Source organism: Pseudophryne corroboree, chromosome 8, assembly GCF_028390025.1.
Source record: "Pseudophryne corroboree isolate aPseCor3 chromosome 8, aPseCor3.hap2, whole genome shotgun sequence".
NCBI lineage: Eukaryota > Metazoa > Chordata > Amphibia > Anura > Myobatrachidae > Pseudophryne > Pseudophryne corroboree.
This window is the reverse complement of record NC_086451.1, coordinates 467,530,168-467,557,605: the sequence shown is the minus strand read 5'-3', so window position 1 is coordinate 467,557,605 and position 27,438 is coordinate 467,530,168. Positions and strand designations below refer to the sequence as shown.

Here is a 27,438-nt window from a genome sequence, read left to right as displayed (position 1 = left end):
CTAAGAACTGTCTATTCGCAATTCTGCTAATCTTTCGTTCGCAATTTTACTATGCTAAGATTCACTCCCAGTAGGCGGCGGCTTAGCGTGTGCAAAGCTGCTAAAAGCAGCTTGCGAGCGAACAACTCAGAATGAGGGCCCATGTTACATGGCTCTGGAGTGGACAGAGAGGGGGAGTACTTGCAGTCTACTAGGTAACAATGTCCTGCATATTACGGTGGACTCACACATGGAAACATTGGCGGTGATTCCACAGCAACCTAAGGTGCATACACACGGTGAAATCCTTGCTATGCCCGATTTTGACTATGCGATTTCCCTTGAACTCCCCCTGAGCCCAGAAGCACCGATATTTACTATCTGTACTTTCTATGTACGATTTTGACTAAGTGCCAATTTTGACTATACTTTGTACTAGATAGTACACTAGATAATCAAGATTGACTTACCTGCACAGTCTATCTAGACTTGCGATACCGACCCCACGGGACCGTGCATCAAGAGCGTATCGGGACCGCAAGCGGCCTAACACCTTCCGATTTGTACAAACCTTCCTTCCGATTTTGACTATATACCGTATATACTCGAGTATAAGCCGACTTTTTCAGCACTTTTTTTTGTGCTGAAAAAGCCCCTTCGGCTTATACTAGTCAGTATTTAGGAGGGACACGGAGGGCACAGCGCGCGGCTCTCCTGTGTCCCTCCTGCGTCTCCGGCGGCAGCGGCGTGTGTGTTAAAGTAAGTGCACGAACCGGCACTTCCTTTCACACACACGCGCCGCTGCCGCCTGAGATGCAGGAGGGACACAGGAGAGCCGCGCGCTGTGCCCTCCGTGTCCCTCCTTCATAAAACAGTGCGGGAGCGACGGAGGGTAAGTAACTTGCACTGTGGGGCATATCTGGCAGCATTAGGGCATATCTGGCACTGTGGGGCATATCTGGCAGCATGAGGGCATACCTGGCACTGTGGGGCATATCTGGCAGCATAAGGGCATATCTGGCAGCATGAGGGCATATCTGGCACTGTGGGGCATATCTGGCAGCATGAGGGCATATCTGGCACTGTGGGGCATATCTGGCAGCATGAGGGCATACCTGGCACTGTGGGGCATATCTGGCAGCATAAGGGCATATCTGGCAGCATGAGGGCATATCTGGCACTGTGGGGCATATCTGGCAGCATGAGGGCATACCTGGCACTGTGGGGCATATCTGGCAGCATAAGGGCATATCTGGCAGCATGAGGGCATACCTGGCACTGTGGGGCATATCTGGCAGCATAAGGGCATATCTGGCAGCATGAGGGCATATCTGGCACTGTGGGGCATATCTGGCACTGTGGGGCATATCTGGCACATCTGGCACTGTGGGGACATATCTGGTAGCATGAGGGCATATCTGGCACTGTGGGGCATATCTGGCAGCATGAGGGCATATCTGGCACTGTGGGGGCATATCTGGCACTGTGAGGGCATATCTGGCACTGTGAGGGCATATCTGGCAGCATGAGGGCATATCTGGCACTGCGGGGGCATATCTGGCACTGTGGGGCATATCTGGCACATCTGGCACTGTGGGGGCATATCTGGCAGCATGAGGGCATATCTGGCACTGCGGGGGCATATCTGGCACTGTGGGGCATATCTGGCACATCTGGCACTGTGGGGGCATATCTGGTAGCATGAGGGCATATCTGGCACTGTGGGGCATATCTGGCAGCATGAGGGCATATCTGGCACTGTGGGGGCATATCTGGCACTGTGAGGGCATATCTGGCAGTATGAGGGCATATCTGGCAGTATGAGGGCATATCTGGCACTGTGGGGGCATATCTGGCAGTATGAGGGCTGTGTACGGCTAGAGCTGCATTTCCCACCCTAGCCTTATACTCGAGTCAATAAGTTTTCCCAGGTTTTTGTGGTAAAATTAGGTGTCTCGGCTTATATTCGGGTCGACTTATACTCGAGTATATACGGCAGTCAAAATCTAAAAGATTTATCTCACCGTGTGTAAACACCTTTAGAGGGATAACAAACCACATGCAGCGCTCATCTACTTAAGATTTATGGTGCCCATACACTTGTGCGATATCAGGTGCTATCCTTCGATTTCGACCGCATCTGTGAGAGAAATCGAAGGATTGTATGCACATTTAAGGTACCATGAGACGCGATGCGCGGGCACGCCGCTCAAATGTCGCGTCACATGATAGTATGTGCTGCACTTAATATTTCTCGCATCGCAGTGCAATTGCATGTGTTTTTTTCAACACATGCAATATATCGCACTGCGATGTGCGATAGGCACCCGCCGGGAGTAGCCTGAGGCCACTCCCACTTGGCGGTGACGTGTCCATCACTATTGCATGGTAATCACTTTGGCAGTTGAACTGCCGGTGCAATACCCGCGTCGCGGGGCATTGCACAAGTGTATGGGCACCATAAGATCCACATCAGCAGTCACTGCACAAGTGGTCGCTTGAAGTCGGTCAACGGCAGGAAGGAGAAACAGTCTATGGCTTAATAACGTTTAAATGGGAAAGGGTCATCAACCTAAAGAACTAAAACGGCGGCTACGGTTGTTTTTTGGGATTCACAAATGCACATTTCATACTGAAAATGGAGTCTGATCAAGTCTCACAACATTTACATATAATGTTCTAGCTGGAGACAAAGTAATGACAAGAGCCTGTAATGAGAAACACTGTGTCTGCTACAATTCTACATGTTCATAAAACAAAATCCAGATGCCCCAAACTCCGCCAGGCCAGACTGTGCTTTTATTGTATTCATCTGACGATCTATTATGTACCATATACTGGAACCCAGAAATTATTTATGGTGTCTTAAGCGGATTCATTTTCTGCCGACATGCCTAGATACCCAATACCCCTAATGACGGTGTTACTGTATTATCATTGCCGCGTTACAGCGTAGCCGTGAGAACAAAGGATACGGATGGTGTCCGGAATGCTGGTGTCTAAACAGTCAATGATTTGCTGCAGCTCTTCCTGTTTTCCAGGAGTTTGGAAAAGATCCTCCTGCAAGGGAGAAGTCAAACACTGTAACACGCAGTATACACGGTCAGACAGACGAACGGAAACGTTGCCATGTATATGATAGAGGTAATTGTGTTATATGAGCACATTGATAATGTAAACGCACAGTATGTATTTTGCAACAAGACATGAACCGGGCCTGATCACATCTGCGGGCTCACACAGACCTGGTGACAGGCGTTCTTATACAGGTGATCCACTAACAGCCAGATCTCTTTCGGGACCTTCAGGGGTTTGTCGTTGGTCCCGTCGACATCTTCCGGCAACATCTGCATAACCGCTTTCTCCTGGGGAAGAAATCAACCCAAAGTGAAGATAACATGGAGTTTACAAGATAGCACAGGGGGACTGAATCTCAGCTACAATAAGCCAAATAAAAATCACAAGAACGCAGGGAATAAATCCCAAACTGCATATATTGTAAATACATTCTAAATCACACTGCAAGGGACTCCCTATAATAAGCATATGTGTATGTTTTCTGTACCAATGTGATTTACAAGGAGTTAATGGAGAGGCTCTAAAAAAGGGGATCCGGTCTGAAGATCGACAGTATCTAGGTCGACAATGTTTAGGTCGACCACTATAGGTCGACAGTCACTAGGTCGACATGGATGGAAGGTCGACAGGGTTTCTAGGTCGACATGTGCTAGGTCGACAGGTCTAAAGGTCGACATGAGTTTTTCAATTTTTTCTTCTTTTTTTGAATTTTTTCATACTTAACGATCCACGTGGACTACGATTGGAAAGGTAAAGTGTGCCGAGCAAAGCGGTAGCGGAGCGAAGGCACCATGCCCGAAGCATGGCGAGCGAAGCGAGCCATGCGAGGGGATGCGGTGCACTAATTTGGGATCCCGGTCACTCTACGAAGAAAAGGACACCAAAAAAATAAATAAAAAAAAATTCCTCATGTCGACCTTTAGACCTGTCGACCTAGCACATGTCGACCTAGAAACCCTGTCGACCTTCCATCCATGTCGACCTAGTGACTGTCGACCTAAACATTGTCGACCTAGATACTATCGATTTGATGAACCACACCCCTAAAAAAGGTGGTGAAATACATCACGCTACCCTGAAATATGGCTGACGCCTGCAAAGAAGCCTTGTATTCATTTTAAGGGACCAATCAATTAGTGCTTTTGTGCCGCAGAACATTCTGCGATGGGGTTCCACTATGGGGATCGGGAGGTCGCATGTGCAGCACATAAACTGCGACCTCCCAGTCCCGACTGTTATTGGGGCGTTATAAGCTGCTTATCGGCTAACGCTTCTGCATCGGTACAGCGTACACACCTAAACAATCAACGGCCGGTCACCCGATTTAGGGATTGTATATAGGATATCAACTACATCTCGAAGCAGCAGACGGTATCACACTGTCTCCACATGCTGGCGCACAAGTATGAGAGAAGCGATCCGGGCATCACATGACAAGTGTGGTTTGTGCCACCTGCATCAAAGCTACTCCATCAGTTGATCAGACTGGTATCATCTGATCTGGGGTACGCAGAGACAGCTCCCACCACAAGGGGTTTACTCCACGTCTTATGCAAGTGATCACCGAGACATTAACGCTCAGGAAAGAAACTGCGGCAACCAATCACCAGCAAAGTGACCAAGCTCCACACTTACTCCTCCAGCAGAAATGGTCACAAATACAGACTGCCGCAAGCACGCACTACACGCCCGATGCAGAGTTGAAGACTAATTGTGAAAGCGCATTCTTACATATGTTCCTTCTGTTGTGCATAAGCATAATTATGTTTTTTGTGCCTGGCACAGGCTGGTACCATCGTGCACCGATAACGGACTTATCAGACCAGGTGTACGGACATGGGCGGCCCAGCAGCAGAGACGCATATAAATCTGCATACAGGCAAAAAAATCAGCATTCAGTTCCGTGTGCGCAAGGCAGGAGTGATCACGTTTTACTCGCATTCAACTGCGCATCAGATGCTTTGTGCATATCACCCCTAAATCTTCTGCACATATACTCAGATACGATAGAAAACAACTTGTACATTAATTTATTGGGAGTTTAAAAACAACATTAAAACACAACAGAAAAAGCTTTTCTTAATGCAGCGGTGTAATAATTACTTACAAGCGGCAGCAACATAGAACAAGTGAAAGGCTGAAGGTTACTTTTGGTGCATCAGACCTGTATTACATCATCCGCATTTCCCCACTCACACATCACCTTTCCTTTTAACTGCTGTTGACTGAAGGACACAGGGGGGTATTCAATTAGTGCCGTTTTTTTGACAAGGCACTTTTCGCCCGTTTTTAGGTCAAATTTACATTCAACCTATTCAATGCCCAGTGCAGTTTTTTTTGAGTGGTTGAAAAATCCAGCAGTGGCAAAGAACACGTGTATCTGTGAATTCGCCGCCAATACACGTGTATCTGTGAATTAGCCGCCAATACACGTATTTTGGTGAATTCGCCAGCATTTTCACCTGTTTTGGGCGCAATTTTCATTCATGCAGTTTCGACAAAAAAAAAAAAAAAAAAAGAAAGTGAAACGGCATGGGCGAAATTTGATCAAAAAACGGACGAAAACCCGTGTCGAATTAGTGCAGTTTTTTCGACGAGTTGGAAAAACGGCACTTCATTGAATACCTGGGGGGGGTATTCAATTAAGTGCCGGTTTTTCGACTGGTCTTCAATTGCCCGTTTTTTAATCCATTTTAGTGCACGCCATTTCAGTTTTCTTTTTGTCAAATCGGCATGGGCGAAAAATTTCGCCAAAAACAGGCGAAAACGCCTGCAAATTTGCCAAAACATGTGCATTGGTGGCGAATTCGCCGATACACGTGGATTTCGCCAGGACCGGATTTTTCGACCAGTACAAAAAATAGGACGGGCATTGAATAGGTAAAATGTAATTCGACCTAAAACCGGGCGAAAAGTGCATGGTCGAAAAAACAGCACTAATTGAATACCCCTTAATGTCCAATCACTTTGCTGTAAGTGGTCATTGCTGTATACAAAGGCAGCACCTCTTCCTTGCATCAACGATGGTCAGAATCACACTGACGGAAGAGTTTGCAGACTCCTAGTTTCTTCCGTATCAGAGGCTTGTTAGTCATTGATACAGAGATGACGGATGTATTGTTTCCCAATTTGATACACACTTGTGTATATTAGATACAATTATGCCAACACTTCAGTCAAAGCAGTTTATGAAATGTAGACAAAGCAGTTTATGAAATGTAGACAAAGCAGCGCTGACAGATATGGGATTAGCCAAGCAGGCGTTACACCAACCGGGCACTAGAGCACATTATCCCAGTGTTACATCGCACACACTGCAAGTCACACTACACACAGCACAGGGGACACGGGGAGAGTCTAATCCTAAGACTGCAGTTACCTTCTCTGAGAAGCTGTCTTCTCCCTACGAGCAGAGGGATGCAGGGGAGGAAAAGGGAAAAAAAGATGAATGAGAGGTTAGCAGATAGAGAGCAGAAGACTTGGCAGATGCCTCATATCTATGGAATAGGACTGGTTAATGGACAGGTAAACGAATGCAGCTTCCACCTAAACTAGGAGTGTAACCAGTTACAGTACTATGGCACTGCATACCGAGTCTATAAAATGATGTAAAAATGGTATAAAGTTATTTAAGTTTGAGTCGAAAACTGGACGACAATTACAGAGCTTACAAAACGGTGCAGACTCTCATTTGATAATTTACAAGGAAGTTGATAACACGGCAAATTCACATTAATATGACCACCTCCTACATGTGACGTCGGCAGCGCGTAGCCCATGAAGTACGTCACGTGTCGTGCGCTGGTTTGGTGGGTATATAAGGTGTGTGATAGGCCGTCTGCACACATATCACTCATTGCTGTCATGGGTAAAAGGGGCGATTTATCAGAGTTGCAGAAAGGGGGGATTATCGGCTTTCGGGCCAAGGGTGGCAGTATTTCTGACGCAGCGCAGTGTGTGACCTGTTCGCGTGCTGCTGCGGTGAAGGTGTATCGGGACTGGACAAATGGCACCATTGCGAATAACAGACGTGGAAACTGCTGAGCACCACGTGCCGTTGATGTGAGTATTGAACGTCGGCTACGAAGGTGTGTGACGGCCGACCGACACACTACAGTGGAGCAGCTCACCGTCACAATGAACCTGTGCCAGCCTACCAGCACGTTACTGAGTTACTCCCAGCCCGTCTAGCTGCTGTCCGTGCTGCACGCGGCGGTTATTCTGGCTATTAGCTGGGGGTCATAATAACGTGACTCCGCTGCGTATATTAATGTGTAGGTGACAAGTACATTATTTTTATAATGTTTCTGCCAATGTGACTTACAACATACACTAAGTGATATTTATTATAAGGGGGTGATATCAATAATAAAACCTGTATGTACGAAATCTACAGTAACAGTCTTATAACACAGAGGTGTATAGACTACCCAGCACAGATGGTGTAGTGGTCAGCATTACAGCCTCACAACACTGAGGTCATGGGTTTGATTCCCACCATCGCCCTAACTGTGTGGAGTTTGTATATTCTCCCCGTACTTGCGTGGGTTTCCTCTGGGTACTCCGGTTTCCTCCCACAATCCAAAATTATACTGGCAGGTTAATTGGCTCCTAACAAAATTAACCCTAGCATGAATGTGTCTGTGTGTACATGTTATAGGGAATATAGAGTGTAAGCTCCACTGGGGCAGGGACTGATGTGAATGGGCAAATATCCTCTGTAAAGTGCTGTGGAATATGTGTGCGCTATATAAATAACTGGTAATAATAATAATAATACCTAAGCGAAGCTGTAATTTTCATGGATAATAATTTTACATATAAATGATAAAAAATATAAAATATAACAGCCGCTGATACCACTGACGGAAATCAAGCGCCAACTGTGAACGGTCAGGCGTCGATCACAATGGGTGGAAAATGACCACATCTAACCATGGGCCCTTCAGCTGAAATCCTGGATAATCGGACACAGATCTGGCAGCAAACGCCTGTCCCTTATTCTGCCAAGTAAATACACACAATACAGGATATAGTCCGGCAGGACAGAAGCTGTGGAGGTTTCATGTACTTGGCACATTCATCTATGTTACTGCAGTGCACGTTACCTAGACAATGCCCCATCAGCAGTAATTATAAGGAACCTGGGGCAAAGACGTGTAGATAAGCAGAATAAGCCACAATGCAATTTCTGCCAACTGGTGACTGGCGACGCTTGCGACACAAGACAGGACAAAGTACAATGCGAGACTTTCTTATAAATATTCTGATAAGAAACCATTTCAGGTATACAGGGCTATACATTTAATAATAAGAATTTACTTACCGATAATTCTATTTCTCGTAGTCCGTAGTGGATGCTGGGGACTCCGTAAGGACCATGGGGAATAGCGGCTCCGCAGGAGACTGGGCACAAAAGTAAAGCTTTAGAACTACCTGGTGTGCACTGGCTCCTCCCCCCATGACCCTCCTCCAAGCCTCAGTTAGGATACTGTGCCCGGACGAGCGTACACAATAAGGAAGGATTTTAAATCCCGGGTAAGACTCATACCAGCCACACCAATCACACCGTACAACCTGTGATCTGAACCCAGTTAACAGCATGATAACAGCGGAGCCTCTGAAAAGATGGCTCACAACAATAATAACCCGATTTTTGTAACAATAACTATGTACAAGTATTGCAGACAATCCGCACTTGGGATGGGCGCCCAGCATCCACTACGGACTACGAGAAATAGAATTATCGGTAAGTAAATTCTTATTTTCTCTAACGTCCTAAGTGGATGCTGGGGACTCCGTAAGGACCATGGGGATTATACCAAAGCTCCCAAACGGGCGGGAGAGTGCGGATGACTCTGCAGCACCGAATGAGCAAACACAAGGTCCTCCTCAGCCAGGGTATCAAACTTGTAGAATTTTACAAACTTATTTGCTCCTGACCAAGTAGCTGCTCGGCAAAGTTGTAAAGCCGAGACCCCTCGGGCAGCCGCCCAAGATGAGCCCATCTTCCTTGTGGAGTGGACATTTACATATTTTTGGCTGTGGCAGGCCTGCCACAGAATGTGCAAGCTGAATTGTACTACAAATCCAACGAGCAATAGTCTGCTTAGAAGCAGGAGCACCCAGCTTATTGGGTGCATACAGGATAAACAGCGAGTCAGATTTCCTGACTCCAGCCGTCCTGGAAACATATATTTTCAGGGCCCTGACTACGTCCAGCAACTTGGAGTCCTCCAAGTCCCTAGTAGCCGCAGGCACCACAATAGGTTGGTTCAGGTGAAACGCTGAAACCACCTTAGGGAGAAACTGAGGACGAGTCCTCAATTCCGCCCTGTCCGAATGGAAAATCAGATAAGGCTTTTACAGAATAAAGCCGCCAATTCTGACACGCGCCTGGCCCAGGCCAGGGCCAACAGCATGACCACTTTCCATGTGAGATATTTTAACTCCACAGATTGAAGTGGTTCAAACCAATGTGACTTTTTGGAACCCAAAACTACATTGAGATCCCAAAGGTGCCACTGGAGGCACAAAAGGAGGCTGTATATGCAGTACCCCTTTTACAACGTCTGAACTTCAGGGACTGAAGCTAGTTCTTTTTGGAAGAAAATTGACAGGGCCGAAATTTGAACCTTAATGGACCCCAATTTCAGGCCCATAGACACTCCTGTTTGCAGGAAATGTAGGAATCGACCCAGTTGAATTTCCTCCGTCGGGCCTTACTGGCCTCGCACCACGCAACATATTTTCGCCAAATGCGGTGATAATGTTTTGCGGTTACATCCTTCCTGGCTCTGATCAGGATAGGGATGACTTCATCCGGAATGCCTTTTTTCCTTCAGGATCCGGCGTTCAACCGCCATGCCGTCAAACGCAGCCGCGGTAAGTCTTGGAACAGACAGGGTCCTTGCTGGAGCAGGTCCCTTCTTAGAGGTAGAGGCCACGGATCCTCCGTGAGCATCTCTTGAAGTTCCGGTTACCAAGTCCTTCTTGGCCAATCCGGAGCCACGAATATAGTGCTTACTCCTCTCCATCTTATCAATCTCAGTACCTTGGGTATGAGAGGCAGATGAGGGAACACATACACTGACTGGTACACCCACGGTGTTACCAGAGCGTCTACAGTTATTGCCTGAGGGTCCCTTGACCTGGCGCAATACCTGTCGAGTTTTTCCCAACGGTTTATAATCATGTGGAAGACTTTTGGGTGAAGTCCCCACTCTCCCGGGTGGAGGTCGTGTCTGCTGAGGAAGTCTGCTTCCCAGTTGTCCACTCCCGGAATTGCTGACAGTGCTATCACATGATTTTCCGCCCAGCGAAGAATCCTTGCAGCTTCTGCCATTGCCCTCCTGCTTCTTGTGCCACCCTGTCTGTTTACGTGGGTGACTGCCGTGATGTTGTCCGACTGGATCAACACCGGCTGACCTTGAAGCAGAGGTCTTGCTAAGCTTAGAGCCTTGTAAATAGCCCTTAGCTTCAGGATATTTATGTGAAGTGATGTCTCCAGGCTTGACCATAAGCCCTGGAAATTCCTTCCCTGTGTGACTGCTCCCCAGCCTCGCAGGCTGGCATCCGTGGTCACCAGGACCCAGTCCTGAATGCCGAATCTGCGGCCCTCTAGAAGATGAGCACTCTGCAACCACCACAGGAGGGACACCCTTGTTCTTGGTGACAGGGTTATCCGCTGATGCATCTGAAGATGCGACCCGGACCATTTGTCCAGCAGGTCCCACTGGAAAGTTCTTGCGTGGAATCTGCCGAATGGGATTGCTTCGTAGGAAGCCACCATTTTACCCAGAACCCTTGTGCATTGATGCACTGAGACTTGGCTCGGTTTTAGGAGGTTCCTGACTAGCTTGGATAACTCCCTGGCTTTCTCCTCCGGGAGAAACACCTTTTTCTGGACTGTGTCCAGGATCATCCCTAGGAACAGAAGACGAGTCGTCGGAACCAGCTGCGATTTTGGAATATTGAGAATCCAATCGTGCTGCCGCAACACTACCTGAGATAGTGCTACACCGACCTCCAACTGTTCCCTGGATCTTACCCTTATCAGGGAATCGTCCAAGTAAGGGATAACTAAAATTCCCTTCCTTCGAAGGAATATCATCATTTCGGCCATTACCTTGGTAAAGACCCGGGGTGCCGTGGACCATCCATACGGCAGTGTCTGAACTGATAGTGACAGTTCTGTACCATAAACCTGAGGTACCCTTGGTGAGAAGGGTAAATTTGGACATGAAGGTAAGCATCCTTGATGTCCCGAGACATCATGTAGTCCCCTTCTTCCAGGTTCGCAATCACTGCTCTGAGTGACTCAATCTTGAATTTGAACCTCTGTATGTAAGTGTTCAAAGATTTTAGATTTAGAATCGGTCTCACCGAGCCGTCCGGCTTCGGTACCACAACAGTGTGGAATAATACCCCGTTCCCTGTTGCAGGAGGGGTACCTTGATTATCACCTGCTGGGAATACAGCTTGTGAATGGCTTCCAAAACTGTCTCCCTGTCAGAAGGAGACATCGGTAAAGCCGACTTTAGGAAACGGCGAGGGGGAGACTTCTCGAATTCCAATTTGTACCCCTGAGATATCACCTGAAGGATCCAGGGGTCTACTTGCGAGTGAGCCCACTGCGCGCTGAAATTCATTGAGACGGGCCCCCCACCGTGCCTGATTCTGCTTGTAAAGCCCCAGCGTCATACTGAGGGCTTGGCAGAGGCGGGAGAGGGTTTCTGTTCCTGGGAACTGGCTGATTTCTGCAGCCTTTTTCCTCTCCCTCTGTCACGGGGCAGAAATGAGGAACCTTTTGCCCGCTTGCCCACGAAAAGACTGCGCCTGATAATACGGCGTCTTCTCATGTTGAGAGGCGACCTGGGGTACAAACGTGGATTTCCCAGCTGTTGCCGTGGCCACCAGGTCTGAAAGACCGACCCCAAATAACTCCTCCCTTTAATAAGGCAATATTCCAAATGCCGTTTGAAATCCGCATCACCTGACCACTGTCGTGTCCATAACCCTCTACTGGTAGAAATGGACAACGCACTTAGACTTGATGCCAGTCGGCAAATATTCCGCTGTGCATCACGCATATATAGAAATGCATCTTTTAAATGCTCTATAGGCAAAAATATACTGTCCCTATCTAGGGTATCAATATTTTCAGTCAGGGAATCCGACCACGCCAACCCGGCACTGCACATCCAGGCTGAGGCGATTGCTGGTCGCAGTATAACACCAGTATGTGTGTAAATACATTTCAGGATACCCTCCTGCTTTCGATCAGCAGGATCCTTAAGGGTGGCCATCTCAGGAGAGGGTAGAGCCCTTACAAGCGTGAGAGCGCTTTATCCACCCTAGGGGGTGTTTCCCAACGCACCCTAACCTCTGGCGGGAAAGGATATAATGCCAATAACGTTGTAGAAATTATCAGTTGTTATCGGGGGAAACCCACGCATCATCACACACCTCATTTAATTTCTCAGATTCAGGAAAACTACAGGTAGTTTTTCCTCACCGAACATAATACCCCTTTTTTTGGTGGTACTCGTATTATCAGAAATGTGTAAAACATTTTTCATTGCCTCAATCATGTAACGTGTGGCCCTACTGGAAGTCACATTTGTCTCTTCACCGTCGACACTGGAGTCAGTATCCGTGTCGGCGTCTATATCTGCCATCTGAGGTAACGGGCGCTTTAGAGCCCCTGAGTAGCCGGCTGTCTCATGTCAACCACTGTCTTTTATACAGAGCTGACACTGTCACGTAATTCCTTCCAACAGTTCATCCACTCAGGTGTCGACCCCCTAGGGGGTGACATCACTATTACAGGCAATCTGCTCCATCTCCACATCATTTTTCTCCTCATACATGTCGACACAAACGTACCGACATACAGCACACACACAGGGAATGCTCTGATAGAGGACAGGACCCCACTAGCCCTTTGGGGAGACAGAGGGAGAGTTTGCCAGCACACACCAGAGCGCTATATATATACAGGGATAACCTTATATAAGTGTTTTTCCCCTTATAGCTGCTGTTTTATTTAATACTGCGCGTAATTAGTGCCCCCCTCTCTTTTTTAACCCTTTCTGTAGTGTAGTGACTGCAGGGGAGAGCCAGGGAGCTTCCCTCCAACGGAGCTGTGAGGGAAAATGGCGCCAGTGTGCTGAGGAGATAGGCTCCGCCCCCTTATCGGCGGCCTTATTTCCCGTTTTTCTATGTATTCTGGCAGGGGTTAAATGCATCCATATAGCCCAGGAGCTATATGTGATGCATTTTTTTGCCATCCAAGGTGTTTTTATTGCGTCTCAGGGCGCTCCCCCCCAGCGCCCTGCACCCTCAGTGACCGGAGTGTGAAGTGTGCTGAGAGCAATGGCGCACAGCTGCAGTGCTGTGCGCTACCTTGTTGAAGACAGGACGTCTTCTGCCGCCGATTTTCCGGACCTCTTCTGGCTCTGTAAGGGGGCCGGCGGCGCGGCTCTGGGACCCATCCATGGCTGGGCCTGTGATCGTCCCTCTGGAGCTAATGTCCAGTAGCCTAAGAAGCCCAATCCACTCTGCACGCAGGTGAGTTCGCTTCTTCTCCCCTTAGTCCCTCGATGCAGTGAGCCTGTTGCCAGCAGGTCTCACTGAAAATAAAAAACCTAAAACTAAACTTTTCACTAAGCAGCTCAGGAGAGCCACCTAGTGTGCACCCTTCTCGTTCGGGCACAAAAATCTAACTGAGGCTTGGAGGAGGGTCATAGGAGGAGGAGCCAGTGCACACCAGGTAGTTCTAAAGCTTTACTTTTGTGCCCAGTCTCCTGCGGAGCCGCTATTCCCCATGGTCCTTACGGAGTCCCCAGCATCCACTTAGGACGTTAGAGAAAATGGGATAACTAAGCAGTTAGGTAAGTTCCCAGGTAAGGGGGGGGGGTCATCCAGCCTACTCTGTAACATAAGAGACCGCCATCGCTCACCAGGTCAATGAGTTTGGTAACTGGGATTTCCCGGATTGGCCTCTTCATTCGGCACAAGGCTTCCAGAGAGGTGCCGAAAGAACTGGCCAGGTAACTCCCGCTGATGGTTAGGAAGTAGTCCTTGCCGCGGTCCAGGTGAAGGACTAATATATCCTCAATGCTGTCCTGGCCGGAGTTGAGGAGGGTAACAGAGTCCTTACTGACGTACACGTCCAGGCTGATCTCCACACATTCATCTGGGGGAAGAAAGTTACAAGGCGTGAAGAGAGAAGAGTTTTACTACGTAACTTTTTCAGGGTGGATGAAGAGGGGAGGAGTTTACTTTAAAAACCGTTTTAGTATAAGGATGTGTCCATTCCTTAAAGGTAGCAGCAGGCTCGGTGGATCGCCACAGGTTCTATTCCCACTCTATGGGTGTCGTGGACACCAACGAGGGGGAATAGACCCTGTGTGTCGGCATTCCGTTGGGCGGCATTGTGATCGCGCGGGGTTCCGGCGTGGGTTAGGTATGCCCATTGACCATCGATTATCCAAAATCATTGATTGTCTATGACCGATAGTAACTACTTTTACTATTGATGAGGGAGAACCAGATGGTTACTCACCATCGATGATAAAGAGCTATCAAATAATTTTTAATTTTTTTCTCTAGAGTGTCAAGGACACGGAGCATAACTCCACCACCTGACACCCATGAAGCCATGCCCCCGGGCTCTGATTGGCCCGCATCTAGTTCAATACTAAAGTAATGGTGACCATTGACGGGCAAAACCATAGATGGTTTCCCACCATCAAAGTTATCAACCAATGGTACCATCGATGGATAACCCACCGATGGCCATCCCTAGTGTCGGTCACATGACCGCATTCTGTGCCGCATGCAATCCCATCAGCTTTAATGATTTGTAACCAGAACCCACGGAAATAAAGTAATCATACTTACAAGAGAATACAATCCAAAGGTCACTATTTATATGGCTATAGGAGATGAACTGCAGTGATAAGAACCAGTTTAGAGGCACGCTAACGCCATTCTCTGATGTGTAATGAAGGATTAGCAGCTTGGCCGCAGTGCGCTGTTCTGTAACAGCACATTGTGAAACGCAATGCTCAGGGTAGTGATTTGGGTAACAGTGCACAGCCAATTATTGTAGGATGTCCGGCAGCACATCACCCCTAATTGAATCAGCCCCTTACTGGTGTTAACCCATCTGAAGCACTAGCAATATTTCTGTTGTCTTTCTAGAACCCACCTGCAGGTGTAAGCACTTTATTTTCTTATCAGGCATGCATTTAGAGGGGAGGAGAGAGTTATAGACCCAGAAACAAGCTGCATTTATCACACATAAATAGTCGCACGATTAGTACAGACATTACATTATACAAGGAATGCCCGGTAAGTGGAGATAGGATAAAAGAAACCAGTCTGGTAACGTAAAACGTCATCCTATAAAAGGAACCAGTGAGGTTTGTGTGATTCTGGCCAGCGCCCAACCTGCCCCATAAAATGTAACTAGTACAATAAACCGTTTACAAGGCACGTACTTGGCTCCAGGTACCCCTCGCAGGGCTCAGCACGCAGCCAGGGCTTGCAGTACTGCGTGTCATTCAGTTTGGGAATGAAGGAGAAGTGACACGGGACCTGTCCGTCATTCTGGATTAGAAACTTCTCCTTATGTAACTGACGGAATCTCACCCGGTCAAACTTGAACTGTGGTGCAAAGCAAAATGCATTAGTGATTAGGACAATAATACATATGGGAGATAAGTACACACAATAACCGTTACACAGTACTGCACGCCGTTTATCAGGTACGCCGTCATCTGTCTCCCAGAGCTACAGAACAGCGCTGCCCCGGAGGACGCAATTATAACTCCACTCTGGCAGTAAGATTACGCAAGCTTCACCAGCGCAGGGGAACGGGCAATCATATGGTTAGAATTGGGAGAGATTCTACATTTACTACTAAAAGGTTACAAGTTGTCTCTTTTACTTTGTGATAGTTTGTGTCTGAGTTAACACTAATACAGTGATTACCCAAACTCTCTTGAATCACAGTTCCCTAGAGTATAATTTTTATTTTTTCACGCCAACCCTAGGCTAGATGTTTGGTGAATTTCTCAATAAGAAACATTAAGTAAATTGTGTTTACCCGTCATCTTTAGGTTTAGTTAGTAGATGAACATGGCTGGGCTTCTGTTTGCCCACATACAGTACTTCTGTATGAGATTGGCAGCCTCAGCACTGGTTTACGTATCACATGGGACACAAATTATTTCATTTGGCCCTAGACCACCAACCTGTAGCACCACTGTAAGTGGCCGGCAGCACTGAGTTTGGGAAGGCACCAACGTTGACAAAGGGACGGTAAAAATACCCCCTCCCCTGATGGGATAACAGAGAACTCTATTCACATCCCAGATGTCATTTTCAGTTGGATACACTCTCTCTAACTAAGGTGGACATGTACTAAGCGGTGGTACTTTTATCACTGCTTAGTACATCTCCCCCTAAGGCCTTTATGCTGCACGGTAATACTTTGGAGTGGAAGTGCTGGTGCAAAAACTCTTTTCACGATCATTGTCTGCTTGCCTCAAAATTCTGCAGCACCAAACAGGATACCAAAAATATACGAATTACATACGAGGACATAGGACAGAGGGTCCTGCTCGTCACAGCTTACAGGCTACCTTAACCCACTATAACTATGCTATGGTAATCTGCGAGGAAGGTTTACATTTGTCCAGTAAAACAATCTAGTGAAGGATGACTTGTCACTATAAACACGGGGATGTACAGAATATTTAATACACTAAATACACTAAAACCATAGTTATAACCTCTGCTCTTGTACTTTTAATTCGGATGAATAAAAATAGTCTAGAACTCACATCTCTCCTGGTGAGGTTTAAGGAAGGAAGGAAATCATTCTCCATTCTGTCCATCATCCTCACAATGTCCTCAAATGCTTTTCTGTATCTGCGTTCCACCACAACTTTCACCTGGGGAGGGAACAGTCCGGTTAGGTAGAAAATATGTATAAAAAGTGCAAAATGCTAATTTGCTGCAAAGTGAAGATCACTGTGTGACACTATCACACAACTTATTAGACTGACGTAGAATGTGGATTGTGTAGATCACCCATCACTACGCGTCACATCACTTTCAATATTAGTTGTGTAACTCCCGATGGGGAGTTGTTGCAGCGACTCTTTCTAAGGTACGTATAAGATGCTTTTTAGACAAGATCGCTGGAAAAAAATAGTAAGACTATAAAAATAGAATAAAAAAAGCTTATGGCTGCTAAAAAAAAACAGCAGCCCTCTGACCATGGTCCGGCTCCTGCCGCACCAAACAAAAAACTGATTTGCCTGAGCCAGGAGGTAGGGATATATGGAGGGGCCCGTTGCATGCTTGAAGGCCGAAAGCTTTGACCAATTGGTGCAAATCCGCTGTCGTGTCAACATATCCCAGTGTTATCCTATGAATAACCTGTAGACCCTGCCGGAGAATAAAAACTTTTACAAATACAAATATCTAGTGTAGTAAATCCACAGGAGCACCCGAGGGTGCGGCATACTTTTCTTTTATCACTTGTTTTATTGTGAGTGCAATACATTACATATCCTAAGAACTAATCTCTTCTGACACCTACTAAGGAGGGAGCGGAATGTCTTATGCATCATTCTTTCTGCTGAAGTCACCAGGGTGAAAAATATCAATTTATGAACTTACTACACTAAATAATTCTTATTTTTGTAAATGCTTTTGTTTTATGAGAATGTACACAACTAATACTGGGGGGTAAATTTACGAAGATGGGAGTTCTATTTAAGATGGGATGTTGCCCATAGAAACCAATCACATTCTACTTCTCATTTATCTAGCACCTTCTAGAAGATAATACTTGGAATCTGATTGGTTGCTATGGGCAACATCCCATCTTAAATAGAACTCCCATCTTAGTAAATTTACCCCTGGGAGTGGTTTGATGTATAGTGCCGAGTGATCTTCACAAACAGTCTGTAAGAAAATAGAGAGCTACCATAAAAGTTCTTAAGAGTGTTTAGTTGCAGTTCAGTCCTAAGCCTGGTTTATGCTCTCATTTTGCAGGCTACCTATTTACCTGTATACTAGCATTTATTGAAGGAGAGGAGTGCATTAATTCGACTGAAAAAAAAAAAAAAAAAAAAAAAGAATCCTCGCCCGTATTGGTGGGGTTTGTTCTCCAAATAAACCTAAAATTTGCAAGATCCGTCTCTCTAATGAGATGATCTGCAAGCTGCAGTATAGTGCTGGTGTTCCTGCGGAGCTCAGACAATGGGGTTGGGATTGTGCATTATGGGGCTGAATCAGACTTGATCGGTGCTGTCGTAGCTTTGCGATCGCCTCTGCCTGATTGACAGGCAGAAGCGGTCGCTGGGCGGGCCGGCACCGTGGGGGCGTGGTCCGGGCAACGTAGACGTGCCCGGACCGTTGGGGAAAGGGGGGCGGGGCAGTGGCGGCTGCGTGATGTCACACACAGCCGCTGCGACCTGGGCAGCGATGAGTAGCTCCCCGCCTACGTGCAGGAGCTGCGCTGGCTGGGAGCTACTCCTGAAGTACAAAAGCATCGCCGCCGTGCGATGCTTTTGTACTTGTACTAGGGCCTGACATGCGGGGCGGACTAGCCCTGTGCTGGACGTCCCCCCGCATGTCAGTGTGACTGATCGTAGCTGTGCTAAATTTATCACACCTACGATCAGGTCTGAATTAGCCCCTATGAGCCGCTGTCCCCAAACGGATGGAAAAGATGTGATTAAAGGGATGGCCTTACTTTGTATGTGGCTGCAATACCACTCCTGCTTGAAATGCCCTGTTGAAGACTCTGTCGCTTTCATTCAGCAATATCTGTAACCATGGAAACCACTTATGTACTGCTCAGATACTAAGGTTGGTCAGCTGTTCACAACATGTCAACAGGTGATTTCAGGCGAAAGTTCTGTTTCAAGTATCAGATGTTGTTTGAAGCAGTAGTTGTACCCAGAAAAATTATTTTATTTAGGCAAATACATGTAACATAAACCCTGCGCCCAACAGAGTGGTCTTATTAAATAAAAGGACACCAAATCATAGGTTCATGTGCATCAGTAAAGTCCTGCAGCTTTTTCAGACACATCCAGTTGATGTTAGAAGTAAGGCGCATTACCCCGATGGTGAACAGGGAGCTGACGGGCTTGTGGTCGCTGGTTTTAAGCTCCATGTGGCTGCGGTATTTTAGCTGCTTTATACTGGTTCCTCTCCAGAGAACACGGTCACACCAGGCCGGCACCCGACACTTCCCACTAGGAGGACAGAAGAGAAAGAGCTATAGACACTTCACTATTACTATATAAGACAAGAATGAGAATCAGCAGATGAAGTAGGCTTTGTTGCACTGGTCAGTGCCGTGGCTGAGCTTAAGTACTGTGCTGCTATAGGTAGCGAGTGCACTTTATGCTCTGATTTATCACACTCAGGGAGGGAATTATAAGGGAATGTGGCCCAAAAATATGAAAGCCAAGTATTGTACAGTATACGGCTCTGTGAACACATGGGCACCTTTTCAGTCTGTCCCTTCTCCGTTTCACTGAGTGACAGCTGAACTGAGGAGAGACTGAGACCGCCGTAATCGCTTATAAATCATTCAAGTTATTACACTATCAGCATGGTGGCACAATGGTTAGCTGTGCTGCACTGGGGTCCCCATGACCTTGATCAGAGGTTCTCAAACTCGGTCCTCGGGAGCCCACACAGTGCATGTTTTGCAGGTAACCCAGCAGGTACACAGGTGTATTAATTACTCACTGACACATTTTAAAAGGTCCACAGGTGGAGCTAATTATTTCACTTGCGATTCTGTGAGGAGACCTGCAAAACATGCACTGTGTGTGCCCCCGAGGACCGAGTTTGAGAACCTCTGACCTTGATCAATCACAATATCAATTACAATTAGAGCCCATCTGTGTGGAGTTTGTATGTCCTCACCGTGCTTGCGTGGGGTTTCCTCACACACTCCAGAAACATACTGGTATGTTAACTAGCTCCTGGCAAATACAAATTAGTAACCCTAGTGTGTATATGTGTGTATATAGCGGGGAATATAGATTGTCAGCTCCACTGGGGTAAAGACTAGAGACCAGAAACGCCAGTACACACTAGAAGTGATGTGTGCTGAGCGATCTGTCACAGACCGCTCAGCACACATCTCTCCCCCCGCTCAGCATAGCGCAATGTGTGCTGAGCGATGGGGGGGGCCAATCTAGCACCGGCGATAGCGACGCACAGGGCCGCGCATCGCGATCGCTGGGGGGCATACACACGAGAGATCTGTGCTTAACGTCTAAGCAATCTAGTCAGATTGCTTACAGTTTAAGCATGGATCTCTCCGTGTGTACTTCCCTTAAGGAGCAGATGTATTAAGCTTAAAGAAGTAATAAAGTGGAAGGTGATAACACACCAGCCAATCAGTTCCTAACAGTCAGGTTACAGGCTGGGTTTGAAAAAATGACAGGAGCTGATTGGCTGGTGAGATACCAGCTTCAACTTTATCACTTCTCCAGGCTTAATACATCTGCACCTGAATGACTTAAATATTTTTTGCAAAGTGCTTCATAAAGTGTGAGCTATATCAATCATAATAAAAATAAGAATTTACTTACCGATAATTCTATTTCTCATAGTCCGTAGTGGATGCTGGGACTCCGTCAGGACCATGGGGAATAGCGGGCTCCGCAGGAGACAGGGCACATCTAAAAAAGCTTTTAGGTCACATGGTGCGTACTGGCTCCTCCCCCTATGACCCTCCTCCAAGCCTCAGTTAGGTACTGTGCCCGGACGAGCGTACACAATAAGGAAGGATCTTGAATCCCGGGTAAGACTCATACCAGCCACACCAATCACACCGTACAACTTGTGATCTGAACCCAGTTAACAGTATGATAACACAAACGAAGTAGCCTCTGAACAGATGGCTCACAACAACAGTAATAACCCGATTTTTGTAACAATAACTATGTACAAGCATTGCAGACAATCCGCACTTGGGATGGGCGCCCAGCATCCACTACGGACTATGAGAAATAGAATTATCGGTAAGTAAATTCTTATTTTCTCTAACGTCCTAGTGGATGCTGGGACTCCGTCAGGACCATGGGGATTATACCAAAGCTCCCAAACGGGCGGGAGAGTGCGGATGACTCTGCAGCACCGAATGAGAGAACTCCAGGTCCTCTTTAGCCAGAGTATCAAATTTGTAAAATTTTACAAACGTGTTCTCCCCTGACCACGTAGCTGCTCGGCAAACTTGTAATGCCGAGACTCCTCGGGCAGCCGCCCAGGATGAGCCCACTTTCCTTGTGGAATGGGCCTTTACAGATTTAGGCTGTGGCAGGCCTGCCACAGAATGTGCAAGTTGGATTGTACTACATATCCAACGTGCAATCGTCTGTTTAGACGCAGGAGCACCCAACTTGTTGGGTGCATACAATGTAAACAACGAGTCAGATTTTCTGACTCCAGCTGTCCTTGAAATATATATTTTTAATGCTCTGACAACGTCCAGTAACTTGGAGTCCTCCAAGTCGCTAGTAGCCGCAGGCACCACAATAGGCTGGTTCAAGTGAAATGCCGAAACCACCTTAGGGAGAAATTGAGGACGTGTCCTCAATTCTGCCCTGTCCGAATGGAATATCAGATATGGGCTTTTGTATGACAAAGCTGCCAACTCCGAAACTCTCCTGGCTGAAGCCAGGGCCAACAGCATGGTTACCTTCCATGTAAGGTATTTTAAATCTACCGATTTTAAAGGCTCAAACCAATGAGATTTGAGAAAATTTAGAACCACGTTCAAATCCCACGGTGCCACTGGAGGCACTATTGGGGGTTGTATATGTAGTACACCTTTGACAAAAGTTTGTACTTCAGGCACTGACGCCAATTCCTTCTGGAAGAAAATTGATAAGGCCGAAATTTGAACTTTAATGGACCCCAATTTGAGGCCCATAGACAATCCTGCTTGCAGGAAATGTAAGAATCGACCCAATTGAAATTCTTCCGTTGGAGCCTTCTTGGCCTCACACCACGCAACATATTTTCTCCAAATGCGGTGATAATGTTGTGCGGTCACTTCTTTCCTGGCTTTAATTAAAGTAGGAATAACTTCCTCAGGAATGTCCTTCTCTTTTAGAATCCGGCGTTCAACCGCCATGCCGTCAAACGCAGCCGCGGTAAGTCTTGGAACATACAAGGTCCCTGCTGAAGCAGATCCCTTCTTAGAGGTAGAGGCCACGGATCCTCCGTGAGCATCTCTTGAAGTTCCGGATACCAAGTTCTTCTTGGCCAGTCCGGAGCTACCAGTATTGTTCTTACTCCTCTTTTCCGTATAATTCTCAGTACCTTTGGTATGAGAGGCAGAGGAGGGAACACATACACTGACTGGTACACCCACGGTGTTACCAGAGCGTCCACAGCTATTGCCTGAGGGTCTCTTGACCTGGCGCAATACCTGTCCAATTTTTTGTTGAGGCGAGACGCCATCATGTCCACCTTTGGTTTTTCCCAACGGTTCACAATCATGTGGAAAACTTCTGGATGAAGTCCCCACTCTCCCGGGTGAAGGTCGTGTCTGCTGAGGAAATCTGCTTCCCAGTTGTCCACTCCCGGGATGAACACTGCTGACAGTGCTACGACATGATTCTCCGCCCAGCGCAGAATCCTTGCAGCTTCTGCCATTGCACTCCTGCTTCTCGTGCCGCCTTGTCGGTTTACGTGGGCGACTGCCGTGATGTTGTCGGACTGGATCAACACCGGCTGACCCTGAAGCAGCGATTTTGCCAGGCTTAGAGCATTGTAGATCGCTCTTAGCTCCAGTATATTTATGTGGAGACGTCTCCAGGTTTGACCACACGCCCTGGAAGTTTCTTCCCTTTGTGACTGCTCCCCAACCTCGTAGGCTGGCATCCGTAGTCACCAGGACCCAGTCCTGTATGCCGAATCTGCGGCCCACTAACAGATGGGCAGTCTGCAACCACCACAGGAGAGACAACCTTGTTCTCGGTGACAGTGTTATCCGCTGATGCATGTGCAGATGCGATCCGGACCATTTGTCCAGCAGATCCCACTGAAATGTTCGTGCATGGAATCTGCCGAATGGAATCGCTTCGTACGAAGCCACCATCTTTCCCAGGACTCTTGTGCATTGATGTACTGACACAGTTCCTGGTTTTAGGAGGTTCTTGACAAGTTCGGATAACTCCCTTGCTTTCTCTTCCGGGAGAAATACCTTTTTCTGAACCGTGTCCAGAATCATGCCCAGGAACAGCAGATGTGTTGTCGGGGTCAATTGAGATTTTGGAAGATTTAGAATCCACCCGTGTTGCTGAAGCACTACTTGTGTTAGCGCTACACCGACTTCCAGCTGTTCTCTGGACTTTGCCCTTATCAGGAGATCGTCCAAGTAAGGGATAATTAATACGCCTTTTCTTCGTAGAAGAACCATCATTTCGGTCATTACCTTGGTAAAGACCCGAGGGGCCGTGGACAACCCAAACGGCAGCGTTTGAAACTGATAATGACAGTCTTGTATCACGAACCTGAGATACCCTTGGTGTGAGGGGTAAATCGGGACATGTAGATAAGCATCTTTTATGTCCAAGGACACCATGAAGTCTCCTTCTTCCAGATTCGCTATCACTGCTCTGAGTGACTCCATCTTGAACTTGAATTTCTTTATGTACAGGTTCAAGGATTTCAGATTTAGAATAGGCCTTACCGAACCGTCCGGTTTCGGTACCACAAATAGTGTGGAATAATACCCCTTTCCCTGTTGTAGGAGGGGTACCTTGACTATCACCTGCTGAGAATACAGCTTGTGAATGGCTTCCAAAACCGACGTCCTTTCTGAGGGAGACGTTGGTAAAGCAGACTTTAGGAACCGGCGAGGGGGAGACCTTTTCGAACTCCAGCATGTAACCCTGAGATACTATCTGCAGGACCCACGGGTCCACTTGTGAGTGAACCCATTGATTGCTGAAAATCTTGAGTCGACCCCCCACCGTTCCTGAGTCCGCTTGTAAAGCCCCAGCGTCATGCTGATGGCTTTGTAGAAGCCGGGGCGGGCTTCTGTTCCTGGGCAGGGGCTGCTTGCTGCCCTTTCTTACCCTTTCCTCTGCCTCGCGGCAGATAAGACTGTCCTTTTGGTCGCTTTTTATAGGAGCGAAAGGACTGCGGCTGAAAAGACGGTGTCTTTTTCTGTTGGGAGGGGGTCTGAGGTAAAAAAGTGGATTTGCCGGCAGTTGCCGTGGCCACCAGGTCCGAAAGACCGACCCCAAACAATTCCTCTCCTTTATATGGCAATACTTCCATATGCCTCTTGGAATCCGCATCACCTGACCACTGTCGCGTCCATAAACTTCTTCTGGCAGATATGGACATCGCGCTTACTCTTGATGCTAGAGTACAAACATCCCTCTGAGCATCTCGCATATAAAGGAAAGCATCCTTTAATTGCTCTAGAGTCAATAAAATACTGTCCCTATCCAGGGTCTCAATATTTTCAGTCAGAGAATCCAACCACACTACCCCAGCACTGCACATCCAGGCTGAGGCTATTGCCGGTCGCAGTATAACACCAGTATGTGTGTATATACTCTTCAGTGTAGTTTCCAGCCTCCTATCTGCTGGATCCTTGAGGGCGGCCGTATCAGGAGACGGCAACGCCACTTGCTTTGATAAACGTGTGAGCGCCTTATCCACCCTAGGGGGTGTTTCCCAGCGCGCCCTAACCTCTGGTGGGAAAGGGTATAATGCCAATAACTTCTTGGAAATTAGCAGTTTTCTATCGGGGTTAACCCACGCTTCATCACACACGTCATTCAATTCCTCTGATTCTGGAAAAAATACAGGTAGTTTTTTCACCCCCCACATAATACCCCTTTTTGAGGTACCAGCAGTATCAGAGATCTGCAAAGCCTCCTTCATTGCCGTGATCATATAACGTGTGGCCCTATTGGAAAATACGTTTGTTTCTTCACCGTCGACACTAGATTCATCTGTGTCGGTACCCGTGTCGACTGACTGAGGTAAAGGACGTTTTACAGCCCCTGACGGTGTCTGAGACGCCTGAACCGGTACTAACTGGTTTGCCGGGCGTCTTATTTCGTCAACTGACTTTTGTAATGTGCTGACATTATCACGTAATTCCATAACTAAAGCCATCCATTCCGGTGTCGACTCCCTAGGGGGTGACATTACCATCATCGGCAATTGCTCTGCCTCCACACCAACATCGTCCTCATACATGTCGACACACACGTACCGACACACAGCAGCCACACAGGGAATGCTCTAATCGAAGACAGGACCCCCTAGCCCTTTGGGGAGACAGAGGGAGAGTTTGCCAGCACACACCAAAAGCGCTATAAATGTATATAAACAACCCTAGAAGGTGTTGTTTACTATATATGCGCTCTTAATATATAAATATCGCCAATTTATGCCCCCCTTCTCTTTGTTACCCTGTTTCTGTAGTGCAGTGCAGGGGAGAGACCTGGGAGCCTTCCTCACCAGCGGAGCTGAGCAGGAAAATGGCGCTGAGTGCTGAGGAGAATAAGCTCCGCCCCTTTTTCGGCGGGCTTTTCCCCGGTTTTTAAGAAACTGGCCTGGGTTAAAATACATACATATAGCCTTAATGGCTATATGTGATGTATTTATTTTGCCACTAAAGGTAATTATATTGCTGCCCAGGGCGCCCCCAGCAGCGCCCTGCACCCTCCGTGACTGAGTCAGTGAGCCGTGTGACAGCAATGGCGCACAGCTGCCGTGCTGTGCGCTACCTTCAAGAAGACTGAGGAGTCTTCTGCCGCCTGCTTTCCGGACCTCCGTTCTGCCGTCTCTTCAGCGTCTGTAAGGGGGATCGGCGGCGCGGCTCCGGGACGAACCCCAGGCTGACCTGTGTTCCGACTCCCTCTGGAGCTAAGTGTCCAGTAGCCTAAGACTCCAATCCATCCTGCACGCAGGTGAGTTGGAAATCTCTCCCCTAAGTCCCTCGATGCAGTGATCCTGTTGCCAGCAGGAATCACTGAGATTGAAACCTAAAAAAAAACTTTTCTAAACAGCTCTTTAGGAGAGCCACCTAGATTGCACCCTCTCGGACGGGCACAAAAACCTAACTGAGGCTTGGAGGAGGGTCATAGGGGGAGGAGCCAGTACGCACCATGTGACCTAAAAGCTTTTTTAGATGTGCCCTGTCTCCTGCGGAGCCCGCTATTCCCCATGGTCCTGACGGAGTCCCAGCATCCACTAGGACGTTAGAGAAAAATAAATACAAATATGTTTTGTAAGAAATACATTTTACAGCCAGTAGGTGTCACTATAACCAGTGCAGTCAGATTCTAGTACTAGATCAAATGCTTTATATTGAGAACCATTGCATTCTTATTTATAAATAAGCATTGAACGATCATCAATATAAAGCATTAGATAGGATCCCTAGAATCTGCCTGTATTGGTAACAGTGATACATGCTGGCTATAAACCATATTTGTAACAAACTTAACCAGAGAAGCAAAACAAAACCAATACAATATATTATGTAAACAAAGAACAAGCAAAGTCATTTTTTTCTGTACACCGATAAATTGAAAAGTGTCCCCCCCTTTATTCTTCCCCGCAGCACACCCCAGCCGCCACCTTCTGTACGGGATCCGGTCTGAAGATCGACAGTGTCTAGGTCGACAATGTTTAGGTCGACCACTATAGGTCAAAGGTCAATGTCTAGGTCGACATGGATGGAAGGTCGACAGGGTTTCTAGGTCGACATGTGCTAGGTCGACAGGTCTAAAGGTCGACATGAGTTTTTTTTTTTTTTTGGATTTTATCATACTTAACGATCCACGTGGACTACGATTGGAACGGTAAAGTGTGCCGAGCGAAGCGGTAGCGGAGCGAAGGCACCATGCCCGAAGCATGGCGAGCGAAGCGAGCCATGCGAGGGGACGCGGTGCACTAATTTGGGATCCCAGTCACTTTACAAAGAAAACGACACCAAAAAAAAACAACCTTTAGACCTGTCGACCTAGCACATGTCGACCTAGAAACCCTGTCGACCTTCCATCCATGTCGACCTAGTGACTGTCGACCTAAACATTGTCGACCTAGATACGGTCGATAAAACGAACCACACCCTCTGCAACTTTTTAATGACAATTTCCAGATACAACATTGGTAACAGTGTTAAAGGCATAAACACAGTTATTATGTCTGTGATATAGTTACGCCTCTTCTTAAAGATACAATATAGTATAATAAAGATTATGATGCATCTTTATTTATAGGGGGCCAAAGTGAAGCTTTAAAATCTATATTTATTTTGCTTTAGCTACAAGAAGGTAAAGCGAC

At 47.2% G+C, this 27,438-nt stretch overlaps 1 protein-coding gene across 3 annotated transcripts in view; it reads right to left on the bottom strand.

The window, feature by feature from the left end:
- OCRL (OCRL inositol polyphosphate-5-phosphatase) overlaps positions 1-27,438 on the bottom strand; it is a 123,069-nt gene that overhangs the window by 7,742 nt on the left and 87,889 nt on the right. For 2 of the 3 annotated variants that reach the window (XM_063938368.1, XM_063938370.1), the window contains 7 exons: positions 19,211-19,346; positions 16,914-17,024; positions 15,567-15,732; positions 14,022-14,257; positions 6,437-6,460; positions 3,225-3,344; positions 2,955-3,039 (listed from right to left, as the gene is read on the bottom strand). In XM_063938368.1, the coding sequence (XP_063794438.1) occupies positions 2,955-3,039; positions 3,225-3,344; positions 6,437-6,460; positions 14,022-14,257; positions 15,567-15,732; positions 16,914-17,024; positions 19,211-19,346 (878 nt within the window). The remainder of the gene's footprint in view (positions 1-2,954; positions 3,040-3,224; positions 3,345-6,436; positions 6,461-14,021; positions 14,258-15,566; positions 15,733-16,913; positions 17,025-19,210; positions 19,347-27,438) is intronic. The other variant, XM_063938369.1, reaches the window with a different exon arrangement.